This window comes from Bos grunniens, chromosome 8 (genome assembly GCF_055505025.1).
Source record: "Bos grunniens cultivar Pamir isolate PY7600 chromosome 8, Bosgru_T2T1.0, whole genome shotgun sequence".
Classification (NCBI taxonomy): domain Eukaryota; kingdom Metazoa; phylum Chordata; class Mammalia; order Artiodactyla; family Bovidae; genus Bos; species Bos grunniens.
The window spans coordinates 84,638,503-84,651,227 of NC_141172.1; the positions used below are offsets into that span (position 1 = coordinate 84,638,503).

The following is a 12,725-nucleotide window of genomic DNA, read 5'->3' on the forward strand; positions in this document are numbered from 1 at the left end:
CATATCCAGTTCTCCCAGTTATTACAATGATTATTCATTTGCCATTGAATTATCACGGTACCCTTGATGAAAAGCAGTTAACCATAGATGTTTAGGTTTTTTCTGGACACTCAATTCTGTTCCACTGATCCATATGTCTCGTATTATGCCAGTACCACACAATCTTGATTACTGTAGCTTTGTAGTGAATCTTGAAATTGGAAAGTACCTTCCAACTTGTTCTTCATAAAAAATGTTGTGGTCATCTGTGTGCCTTGTATTTCCTCAGTATTTCAAGTTCATCGTGTGGGTTTCTGCAGAGTAGTCAGGTGGTATTAAGAGAGGGATTGTGTGGAATCTGGAGATCAGTTTTCCATTATTTCTTGAATCCCACTCCTTCCTTCAAGATTTGGTTTCCTCCTTGTTGAGTTATATCCTTTAGTAGTTCTTCCAAAAAAGCTCTATAAAAATATTTTCTGTGTCTGACAATATTTTTATTTCATCTTTATTTTTACATGATTCTAATTTTCTAAAATGGATCTAAAATTCTGGTTATAAGTTATTTTCCTTTAACTCCGGAGATATTATAATATTGTGTTTCTTTTGACATTTCTTGCTACTGTTATCAGCCTAGTTGCTGGAGTTTTTGTTTTGTTTCATTTTCATTTTTGGTGAATAATCTGTTTTTCTGTCTGGAAACTTTTGAGATTTTTTTTTTAATTTATTTTTGATATACCATAAGTATACTGTGAAGCTTCTAATGTGCATTTGCTTTTATTTATCCTTCTCAGGATTCAGTAAGCACTTTTAATTTGAGGTGTCGTATTTTATCTAAGTTCTGAAACATGTTCTGTTTTCTGTTTTAATAGCACTTCTTCCCCATTCTATCTTACTTTTTGAAATCTTTTTTTTTTTTTAATCAAATTCAATGTTGTTTAGCCAGCTACCATTTAATGTATCTGCTGAGTTGTAAACATTTCAATCATCATATTTTTCTTTTCTATAATTCCTATTCCTTTTCATTGTTGCCTATTCTTTCCCCTCCTTCTCTGATCTTTGCTTTATCTTCTCTTTATCCCTTTGAATGGGTTTAATGTATTTGTCTTAAAATCCCCTTTACGATTATCCTATTATCCTCAGTCCTTGGGCTCTACTTCTCTGGGCAGATGAGGCTGCTGGCCCTTCCTCCTGGGGGTTTACCTCCTTGTGTGGGGCAAGATGCCCATGGCAGCCAGTCTGCCCTGGGCTCTGAGGTATCCCCACACAATGGTTCATATTTGCCTCTTGCTGGGCCCCCATGGGTTTTGTAGTTCCAGACCCAATCCATTGGGTATTGTGTGAATCCAGAACTCTCACTAGTGACTAGAAAAGAGCCTGGGATTCCAGCTTGTCAAGGGCAGCCTTCTACCTCCCACTGCCTTTTGGCCTCCGTGGCTGACTCTGCTGTCCCAGTGCTCCCAGAGCTTCTCACAGCAGTTGCCCAGCACACTCCTCCTTCTTCCTCACCCTCTGCTCAGTCCTTCTGGATTATCCCTAACACTCCGCCCAAACCCCAGAATCACTCTTCAGTCCTCACTTAACTGGCCCTTGTTAACACATGGCAGTGGTGCGGGCCCCCCACCTGGAGTCAGATGTCCTCCGTAGAGGCCGTGACACCATGCCGTGCTGGCTGTCCTCCCTGCCTGATCTCCCCTGCTCACGGCTCTTCTGAGGGATTCTGGGAACTCCGCTCGGTCCCCACTATCTGTTTCTCTGGCCTCATAGATTGTCCCTTGGCCAGCAGTTCCTCAGCTTCTTTCTCCAGCCACTGGTCCTTCTGAGCTCCTGACCTGTCTGGATGTGCACCTGCATCCACTGGCCAGTCCCAACAAGTGTGTCCCTCCTCAGTTCTAGGTCTGCTCCAACCCCACTCCTGCCCCAGTCCCTTGATCACAATGACCAGTCCCTCGGCTGCTCACCTTTGCCCAGACATCATCTGATTCTTGAGTCTGCCACCTCCCTCTCACTGTCACCTTCTGGTGCAGGCACTGCATGCTGAACCTCCTCCTCTGTGGTCACCTGCCCCACCCTGGTCCTGCTGCTGTCCACTGTATGTCTGCAGAGCAGCCAGATGAACCTCTGACTGTCACTGCCTTGCTCAAGCTGTCCAGTGGCTCCCCAGTGCTCTTGGCATGAGGTGGCCTGGCCTACCACTGACTTGGGTGCTTCCCTCTGCCTCCCTGCCCCAGCCACCCTGGTTCTTCTCATTCATCACACTTGTCACATTTTCCTCTCCCCAAGGCCTTTGCTAGTACGTACTCTCTACTCGGAGCCCTGCCCCTCTCACTCCCATTCCCCCAGGCTTCAACAGGCCCAGTCTGATCCTGCTTCCTGTCCTCTCCGCTGTAGCACTGCTCTCAGCTGTGGGTTAATGGCATTTCATGCTTACCTGATGAAAACCCCTCTCCAGCATCAGCCTACAGGGGTCTTTGCAGCTGGGCCCCACAGGTCCCTGGCACCCAGGGTGGCATCCAGCACACAGGAGACAGGAGAGCTGCTGACCACAGCACCTCAGCCACCCTGGGTCCTGTGTTTAGCTTGTCCAGGGGGTAGGTTCTCTGTGAAAAGAGGTTTATCTCCATCAGCTGTGCCCTTAGGATCTAACCCCTGTGCAGCGGTCTGACCTCTGAGCACTCAAGAAGAGTACTATTGAATGAGGGGCGAGTGGAGAGCAGGGAGGTTGAGGAGGGATCTTGCTCACACCTCTCGAGCCTCGCTCTGTCATAGTAAGAGGGACAGGTGTGGCATGTCCCCATTCTCCACTCGCCACGGCCCTGGACTCCTGGACCTCGAGGGTCTTGTGATGAGTGTGTGTGTGGGACTCTGCCATGTCTACCCTGTAGCTGCCCTGTGACCACTGAGTGAGGCGTTCCTTCTGGGGTGTGGGGGCAGAGCTCAGGCTAGAGCTCAGGCTCCATGTCTCCAGCCCTGAGGCCCTACCCAGGCCTGTCATGGAGGCTGGGACCTGGGCTTGACGTGACCTCCGACTTGTACTTCCCTGCAGTGCAGAAGATGTGGTAGCCCGCGTGTCGGGCAGCCAGCTCACACTGGGCTACATGGAAGAGCATGGCTTCACCGAGCCCATCCTTGTCCCCAAGAAAGAGGGGCTGGGCCTGGCGGTCCCAGCCCCCACCTTCTACGTCAGTGACGTCGAGAACTACGTGGGTAAGTGTCCTCTCCTGCAAGTGAGTTATGGGTTCCCTGAGCCAGGAGTCCCTGTATACACTGTGAGCTGGTATGACTCCCGGTCCCTTCCCAGGCTCCATTAGGGGGGTTCTTCTTAGAACGAGACCCCATGCCCCAGCAAATGATGTGTGACCCAGGCCTCCTCCCTTCTCAGTTACTGTGCCCACAGAATGGAGGCTGCATGGCGTCCCCTGGCTTCGTTATTGTTGGGCGCTAATGATAGTCACGCCTGGGAGGACTTCGACTGTGTGGCCCTCTGCCCCTGAGCTTTGTGCCATGTCCTCCCCAGCTGACCTCCCTCGTTTGCCCCAGGCATGCCTTCCCGTGGCCCCAGGGCTTCCTGTCCTTCTGGACCCCTTTGGGTTCTCGCTGGTACTTTTGGTGCCCTGTCTTGTGTTCCCCGCAGCTTTCAGTGCTATGGACCCACTTGATCAGGACACCTCTGGGTGGGGCAGGTGCTTGTACATGCCGGCATCATCTGACACAGAGAGGCCAGATGTAGCCTCTCTCCATGTAGCCCAGCATCATCTGGCACAGAGAGGCCAGCATGCACTTGCAGTGACCTCGGAGGGGCTGGTGGCCACACTGCCCTGGCTCTGAGGCTCTCATGGTTGCCAGGGCTTGGGGTGGTCACAGGGATGCCTGGGTGACCAGTGCGGAGAGGGGAAAGGAAAGACCCTGAAAAGGCAAATGCCCTGGCCCGCTCTGGCCACTTACCGGATGGGAGGGTACAGGTACTTGAGGCCCTCAGACAAGTTGTTCAGTCTATGAGCTCTTGAGCCTCTGCATCCCTAATGCTGTGAGTTGTGGGTGGGGGGCAGATGGGTATGAGAATTCAGGGAGAGCATCTGTACAAGCCACTCAGGAAGTCAGTGGCATTCTGGAGAATGGGGCTGGGATGGGAAACACCCTTTCTCTGGAGCCCACCAGGGGAGAGCCCAAGGATGACCAGCTTGTGCTGGGGAGGAAGAAAGGACTCACATTTTCATTCTGGCAGCGACAGCTGTCCAGGGGAGTTTCTGCCATGTCGTAGCACCTATAATAACAGATAATATTTAGTGAGTGCCTACCAGGTGTCAGGCATTTTTATAAGCTATTTTTACATAGGAGCTAGTGTTGTCCTGCTCACAACTCTGTCCCTAGGCCCCAGGATCAGCCAGCTGCAAAGGGTAGGGCCAGCCCTGCCTTGGATGCTGCTTCCCCTGCTGCCCGATCAGCTGTGCCTGCAGGAGTGGGAAGAGGCTTACTGAATAAGGGAGGAGATGGTCCAGAGGTCTAAAGGTCTTTCTTTCACTTCTTGGGTTTTTTTTTTTTAATGCAACTTTTCATACACACACAGAATAAGAGAAGTAAGCAGTGAACCCCCATGTATCCAGTACTGGTCAGAGAACCCACCAGCTTTGGAGTGTTAATTCATCTCCCCAACTCTGTCTTCCTCCAATTATTTGAAAGCAAATTTCTGGTACATAACATCATTTTACCCATGAAGATTCCAGTACACAGCACTAACAGTTTTCAAAAATGTATAATCACAGTTCCATTATTTCCCTTTATTACACTAATAATAATTCCTCAAAATCACCTAAGGCTCACCTACAGTCTCCCCACATGCCTCAAAAACACCTTTTTTTTGTATTTGGATGTTTGAATCTGCACAAGACCCTCACACTGGATTTTAGGTTTTATATCCCTTTAGAGGGCAATGGCAACCCACTCCAGTGCTCTTGCATGGAAAGTCCCATGGATGGAGAAGTCTGGTAGGCTGCAGTCCATGCGGTCACTGAGAGTCGGACACAACTGAGTGACTTCCCTTTTACTTTTCACTTTCATGCATTGGAGAAGGAAACGGCAACCCACTCCAGTGTTCTTGCCTGGAGAATCCCAGGGACGGGGGAGCCAGGTGGGCTGCTGTCTGTGGGGTCGCACAGAGTCAGACACTACTGAAGCGACTTAGCAGCAGCAGCAGCAGCAGCAGCAGCAGTAGTCTCTTCTGTATCAGCCCCCATCCTTTTCCCATTCCCTTGGTCTGTTGGAGAAAGACTCTCCTGGAGAGTCTCTCATGTTTGACTTGGGAAAATCTTATATTGGGGATTTGGTTAACAGCATCCTTGTGGTGTCATTTAACGTGTTCTTCTGTCCCAAGTAGTTCCTGTAACAGGTGGTTGGAGGTTGCTTAGATTTGAGTTCATGTTGTTGGCAGGACTCCTTAGGGTAGGGGTGCTGCCACCCACTTCTTTTCAGTGGTCTAGGCAGTGCAGCCTCAACTGTCCACAGAAAGCTCCATCAGCCTTTGAGCTCATTGGCTGAGCCATGGTGAGGACTGTTGCAAAGGAAGAGTTGACTACTTCTGTCCTTTTCTCTTCTTCTATTGTGAGTCTTCTGTAAAGAACTTTTCCTCTTTACTTGGTTATCCAGAATGCTATGTCTATCACTAAAATATTTTTACCTTGAACTTGCCCCATCAACTATAGAAAATGTAGGAAAAATGTTTTTCCTTTTATTTATCAACCTTCAGAATGTGGAGTTGATGTCCTAGAAATGCAGTTTTTTTTATTTAAAAAAATTTTAAGTGTAAATATGTCCCATGTATTATTTTGGACACATCTACACTAAAAACACCTCCATTGTTTAGCTGAAGTTTAAGTTCATGTGGTGTCCTGTATTTTTATTTGCTTATCTGGCCAGCTTAGCTGAGGGTCCTGATTGTGCCACCCCACTGCACCAGGGGATCTTCATGGTCACCCAAGGGAAGGAGTGGGCAGGACAGGTGGGAGGAGGGTCAGATCTCAGAGCCTAGAGCCTCAGCTTTCCGCCCTTCCCTCGGTTGTCTTCAGAGGGTGAGTGAGCATTCTCTCTGCACATCCTGGCCCCCGACGTCATGGGAGGCCACGTCACCATCCTGGCTGCACTCACCCTCCCCTGCTGCCTCCCCAGGCCCGGAGCGAAGTGTGGATGTGACAGACGTCACCAAGCAGAAGGACTGCAAGATGAAGCTGAAGGAGTTTGTGGACTATTACTACAGCACCAACCGCAAGCGGGTCCTCAACCTCACCAACCTTGAGTTCTCTGACACCAGGTGAGTAGGGCCAGGGCGGAGGGATAGAAACACTGGTTTGGAACATGCTGAAGATTTAAAGAGGAGGGCCTGTGACTGAGGCTGTTGAGGTCAGGGTGGCCTAGTTTATGATGTGTGACTGTCTTGTCTGAGCAGGCATGACCCTGAAGGCAGAGATGTGCCCAAGGCAGCAGGAACACTGAAGCCCTGTTCTCGGCTTGGCTGAAGTGTCACCACACAGGTGCTGCTGAGCTGGGCGTTTTCGATGCAGTATTGTGCGTTCTGTCCAGGACAGTGACATTTAATAGAATCACAGGCTGTCTCTGCCTTGTCTCATCTTCCCTGGAGATGAGTTATCTGGTCTGACATGGCCCAGCATGGCGAGAAGTTGCTGCACCCTGTTGTCTGTTCTGGAGGGCAGTGGCTTTCCCTTCGCCCGGGCTGTTTATGAGCAATGACGTTTACTCTCAAGGCCCCATCGTGCTCAGTGACACTAGCATGAGCCCACCTGAAAAGTCTCTTTCCAGCTCTCCAAGAAGGGAGTTGTTTCTGGGGTAGATAGTTCTCGGGCCTTCTCTTCGGGAGGAGAGCCCAGTGTTAGATGCCTGCTGTAGCTCCACCTAGCAGCTGGGCTCCTTCTGCCCGCTCTGTGGACCTCGGTTTGCTGCCCGGTAGAATGGGAGCAATGCCATGTAGCCTGAGGTGGAGAAATAGGTGTGGGACTCATATCGCAGAGCACCTTGTCCTGCCTCCCCAGGGGGCATAACAAATGTGCTGATGGTTCCTGTCACTGTGACCGCCCTTCTTGTCCCTGACCCCAGAATGTCCAGCTTTGTGGACCCTCCTGACATCGTGAAGAAACTGTCCTGGGTGGAAAACTACTGGCCTGACGATGCCCTGCTGGCCAAGCCCAAGGTGGCCAAGTACTGCTTGATCTGTGTGAAGGACAGCTACACCGACTTTCACATCGACTCCGGGGGCGCCTCTGCCTGGTACCATGTGCTCAAGGTGAGCGCGGGCCTCTGCTCCCCACGGGGACCCTGTCTGAGCCCGAGGCAAGACCTGCTCTTGACCAGAGCCGGCAGGACCGTCTGTATCCCCACAGGCCTTAAAAGTGGCTAGCATCAGGTAGGAGGAGGGACAAGATGTTTCTTCACAGGAAGGACACAGATGTTGGGCCCTTGGGGAGTAACTCAGGCCCAGAGCAGCGCATGTGTGGTGCTTTTTCTAAAGATTGAGGCTCATGAAGCAATCGGAGGAGGCCCACTGTAGTGGTGACCAAATGCGGTGTCTGGGGAAGGGAGAACAGTGCTGGGGAGCCGTCCTGAAAGAGGGGGTGAGGGAATATCCCCCACGGGGAGAATGAGGGGTTGGCCGGGGGCCAGGGAGCAAGGCTGCGGTGGCTGGCATCTGAGCAGCAGAGAGAGCTAGGGGACTTCTGGCTGGGAACAGATAGGGCAGCCAGAGGGAAAGGGAGATGTAAAAAGACACACAAAAGGAGACCCTGAGCACTGGGCTCACCACCCCGACCAGACCTGCTGGAGCCTGGGCTAGGATAGGTGGCTCAACTTCTGGTCCCAGCCCTTTGAGGCTCTGAGCAAGTCCTGCCACCCACTCCTGCCACCCTTTGTGCATCTCCTGCCCTCAGCCTGTCTGCCCTGGGAGTGAGGACCTGTCGATCTCCCTAGACCAAGTGTAGAGCTGGGCTATAGCTGGCAGGGGGTACCATCCTTCCATCACCAGTGGGACCCAGGCTACTCTCAAGAGAAGAGCTTTCTTATAACTCGTCAGACTGCAGGTCACAACTTTGTTCCCCTTGGCATGTACAGCATCCATAGTGCTGCAAAGATATGGAGTGTGGAGTGGCAGGGGTTGCCCCGAACGTGCTGGAGGCACCGATGCCCAGGATCTTCCTGACAGGCACACTTCTGGATTGCAAAGCACATGTGGTCCCAGTGTTTCAGGGGAGGAATGGTGGGCCTGGGAGGACAATGGTGAAGCTGGGACCCAGCCAGGGACATGGTGGGCATTACCCACCCCCAGCATCCCAGCATATGACAGTTTCTGCCAATGGCCTTTTGTTGGCAGGGGGAGAAGATCTTCTATCTCATCAAGCCAGCTTCAGCCAACATCTCCCTGTATGAGCGCTGGCAGTCAGCCTCAAACCACAGCGAGATGTTTTTTGCCGATCAGGTGGATAAATGCTACAAGTGCACCCTCAAACAGGGCCAGACCCTCTTCATTCCCTCGGGTGAGTGCCTGCCCCTGTGTTGTGTGCCCCACCTCTGATGTTTGGGAGGTCACGCCCTGGGTGTGTGCTGCCTTGCCTTGGGGTCAGTCCTGCTCTGTGGTTACTTCTGGGGCCACCTCGGGGCCATGAGGCCCTGTAGCCTCCAGCCTGGCTGTGCTTCTGGAGGCCAGGCCTGTGGGATTGCATGGGGCCCTGAGAGCCCAGCCTAGAGATCCCAGTCACACTGTCAGAGTGGTGTTTGCTGATCTGGACATTTCAAACACAAAGGGGAAAGCAGGATACGAGCAGATAATGCTCTTCACAGATGTCGCTTTGCTTCACCTGTAAATACTTCACCTTTTAAGGTGAAGGTTTCTGTAAGGCTTCTTTTTAAAAATAACATAATTACAATACTATCATCATGCTTTAAAAATGAACAGTTAACCATGCCAGTATTACCCAATGGCCAATCAGTGTTCAGATTTTCTAGTTGTCATATATGGAGGCCCTCACATTTCCACTGACTTGGGTGCCTCCGAGTCCTTCCTGGTCTAGCCCCTACTCCTGTTTCCTACAACCACAGCTATTTCTCAGAGTCTGGGGGGACAAACCCAGCTCTCCTGGGAGTTGTGGCAGCTCTGCCTGTCCGTCCGTCCTGCATGTGGAGATCAGGAATGCCAGGCAGCCCACCCCTGGGTTGGGTCTGAGCGAGTCTCTTGGGCTCCTGGGCCTGAGTTTCCCTGTCTATACCGCACAGGGCTGGATAGAACAGACTGGGCCAGTTCGAACATAGGCCATCCTTCTGGGAGGGCACACCCAATCATTACATAGAAGCCAGGGCCGGAGCACCTTCCAGGGCCCCGGATGGATGGGGGCACAGAGCAAGGGCTGGTAGGAGCCTGAGCCCATGCTGGCTGGAGTCAGGCCAGGTATGCCAAGAGCCTGGCGTGAGAACACTGTGAAGAGGTGGCCTCATCCCTGTCCCCACAGGCTGGATTTACGCCACTCTGACGCCTGTGGACTGCCTGGCCTTCGCGGGACATTTCCTCCACAGCCTGAGTGTGGAGATGCAGATGAGGTAGGGCCTCACCTGACTCCCCGGCTCCACCGTGGTATGATGATGCCTCCCCTGAGTCCTGGCCGGGCCCAGCCCATGGGTGACCCTCGGCACGGCTGTTTGCCTAGCCAGGCGTCCGCGTGGTGGGGAGGAAGGAGGAGATGAGCTGTGATCCTACCAGGGCCCCTGAGTTGCCTGGTTGCTGGACAGCCTCAGGCCTGTAATAGACTTGGGGGGAACTTAAAGGCCGAGCCGCCTACTCCTTGAGCACTGACCCAGAGCTCTAGCAGCCATGGCCCCTGGGGCTCACCTTCACACCAAGCGGTCATCCTGAGGTGGTCCCCTGGTTCACCTTGCTGTTAAGGCCTAGCAGGGAGGCCCGAGTGGGCATGGCCGCAGTGTAGCCTCTAGCTGTGGCGTGGGTTCACCTTCCTTCATTACCTGCTCAGAGCTTCATACACTGAATAGTTCTTTGCTGTGGCTTCCAGAGCATACGAAGTGGAAAGAAGGTTGAAACTGGGCAGCCTGACTCAGTTTCCCAACTTCGAAACTGCCTGCTGGTACATGGGGAAGCACCTGCTGGAGGCGTTCAAAAGTACGTCATCTCCTGGTCCGCGTCTTTGCCTGTGGCTGTGGGCAGTTAGTTGCGGGCGGAGCTCAGGGATGCCGGAGAGTGGTCACAGGTCTGCCATCATGCAGCAGGGCGGCTGGGCCCTGGGGCACAGGCTGAGCGCTGCCCTTGTGGGGTCTGAGCAGAAAGTCCCCTCAGCTCCCAGGCCTTGCTTTCCCTGTCTGTGTGCTATGGGGCTGGAGGGGGCTTCTGCCTGCAGGGTCGTCTGGTGTTGCAGGAGCTCTGGCCACATATTTCCAGACCTGGTGTGTGTTCTGCTTGGTCCCCATGGCCCTGTGTGGTTACTGACAGGGCTCAGTTGGGACATCGAGAGGCCTGGGGTCTGCCTGGCTACCAGCCAAGGGACCTCGGTAGCACCCCTGCTGTGCTTGGGGGAGTGAGGATGCCAGAGTCCCCCGGGGAAGGCCGTGGGGAGGGATGGGCTTTACTGGGTCCCTGCCCTCCATGAACATGGCCCTCCAGCCTACGTCCTGCCAGCCCTGCCTTTGGGATCAACTCCAGGTGGCCAGCTCCTGCTCAGGTCTCCAGACTTTCTGCAGCCATGTGAGGGATGCAGGAGGAGCATTTGCTTTCATGGAGAGCTTCCTTTTTCAGCAGCACCTGCCTTCCAGGAAGCTGCTCTTTTGTGTTCTGATAAGAGTCTCAAGTAGAGACCTCCTTATCAGGACTCCTTTGTACTTTGACTCTAATTTGAGATCAGAAGGCTGAAAATGGTTCTTAACCTGGGCTGGCTAGGTTTCAGTGAAATTCATCCATCATTTTCTAAACTTCAGCCCTGTACTCCAGGCAGAAGGACTGCCCTGCTCTGGGGTTTCTTGCTGGGGAGATGGAATGGGGTTTGTATGGGCAGAATCACACCCTAAGGACCTGGGGACGGCTTGGCTAGGGTGACTGCTGACTAGCTGGGCCTTGCTGGGATGCCCTTGCCTCTCTGCCTTGGGCCTTCCTCTGTGATGGGGCTGACAGCTCAGCAGCCTCAGAGCTGAGAGGGCCCAGGGGTTTGCCACAGGCCAGACATGGTCATCTGGTGGTGTCAGAGCTCAGGGCTGTTCTGCCTCCATGGTGAACTCTCTGCCTGAAGGGGGAATGCTCTGTCCCTTCTGTTTGGGGGCAGCTCTGGCTCCCAAGGATGTGATTGAGGTGGTGCTTGCCCTGGGCCACCCCAGTGGGAAGTGGGCCCACTGCCTGAGCTATGCAGGGGGCTGTGAGCGGGTGGGATCAGCATCGGGGACGCTTGGTTTGGGGCATGACTGTGGTCCCTCACTGTCGCAGGCTGGGGCCCAGTGGAGGGGGAGCCAGCCCACTGCCTGAGGGGCCTGGTGGGTGGACAGTGGGAAGGCCAGTCCTGCCCCTTGCAGAGCATCTTAGATGGGCATCCCCTGGGTTCCAAGAGGAACCGTTGGCAGTTGGGCAGGTGGTGGTGGTCACATGCCTCTGAAAGCTCTGGCCCTGAATATCCCCCACCACCGGGGCTTTGAGTCACCTGCAGGTGGCAGGGGAGAGTGGGTACCCTCCTGAGCAAACCCGTCCGTCTTCCCCCAGGTTCTCACAAATCTGGGAAGCAGCTGCCCCCTCATTTAGTCCAAGGAGCTAAAATTCTCAATGGTGCTTTCAGATCATGGACGAGAAAGCAGGTAGGGAAGTGTGCTAGGCGTGACCCAGGGCAGAAGGGAGGGCGGCAGGCGGGGCGTCATCCCTCGGGCTTGTCCTTCCTTCGGTGGGAACTAGCATGTGAGAGGCAGGTGGAGGGCACCTGGCCAGTCACATATCTGTTGGTGGGGGCAGATGCGGGAGAGGGCCCACCACCTCGGGACCTGGCCTGAGCGGGGGAGCTGGGTGGCAGGGAGATTCAGTAAGAGGTGAGGTGGTAGAGATGGCACTGCGTGGACCCTGAAGGCCAGGGAGCGGGGAGGACTTGAGTCAGTGACTGGCTGGAGGGTCACATTCTGAATAGGAGAGTGGAGATGTCCTCGTTGTCCCACTGACTGGTGCAGGCGTCACCTCAGGAGCTGGCTTTGCTCTATGACTAGGACAGTCCCTTTGCCCTACGTGCCTCCATCCCCCCCGACCATAGGAGCACTGCCCTGTGCCCCTCCTGACTCCCTCGAAGCAGCATTTCTGGGTCCCCCCGCTTTGAAAGCATCGGCACCCTCACTAGCGTCCATGCAGTGGCTACTTCTCCTCAGGGAGGCTCCAGAAAAGCAACTTCCAACTTCCCTTGGCATCCTGCCTGGATTGTTGGTACAGAGGGAGGGGAGAGGCCTGGTCAGCCTCAGGGCTCCCTGTCTACTGCCTTGGGAACCCCTGCCAGTCAGGGGTGCCAGCATAGTCTAAGCAGATCCCACCAGGCCCCCGGAAAGTCTTGAGGAATTGGGGAGTCCAAGAGGGGAACACTGTGTGTCTCTCACGGGTGAGCTGGATGGGGTGGGGCAGTAGGTACCCTCCTAGGGCCGTCCTTCGGTTCTCAAAGCCTGGAGTGGGGCAGGGTGTGCCCCCTGACTCACACCAGTTGTCTGGCCAGGTGAAGTGGCCTCACGCCCAGGAAGAA

General features: G+C 53.8%; 1 protein-coding gene across 7 annotated transcripts in view; it reads left to right on the forward strand.

The window, feature by feature from the left end:
• PHF2 (PHD finger protein 2) overlaps positions 1-12,725 on the forward strand; it is a 93,333-nt gene that overhangs the window by 62,241 nt on the left and 18,367 nt on the right. For all 7 annotated transcript variants that reach the window (XM_086315638.1, XM_086315635.1, XM_086315634.1 and 4 more), the window contains exons 4-10: positions 3,023-3,183; positions 6,139-6,280; positions 7,081-7,267; positions 8,348-8,510; positions 9,480-9,567; positions 10,035-10,141; positions 11,720-11,811. In XM_086315638.1, coding sequence (XP_086171764.1) covers positions 3,075-3,183; positions 6,139-6,280; positions 7,081-7,267; positions 8,348-8,510; positions 9,480-9,567; positions 10,035-10,141; positions 11,720-11,811 — 888 coding nt within the window. In that variant the 5' untranslated portion in view covers positions 3,023-3,074. The remainder of the gene's footprint in view (positions 1-3,022; positions 3,184-6,138; positions 6,281-7,080; positions 7,268-8,347; positions 8,511-9,479; positions 9,568-10,034; positions 10,142-11,719; positions 11,812-12,725) is intronic.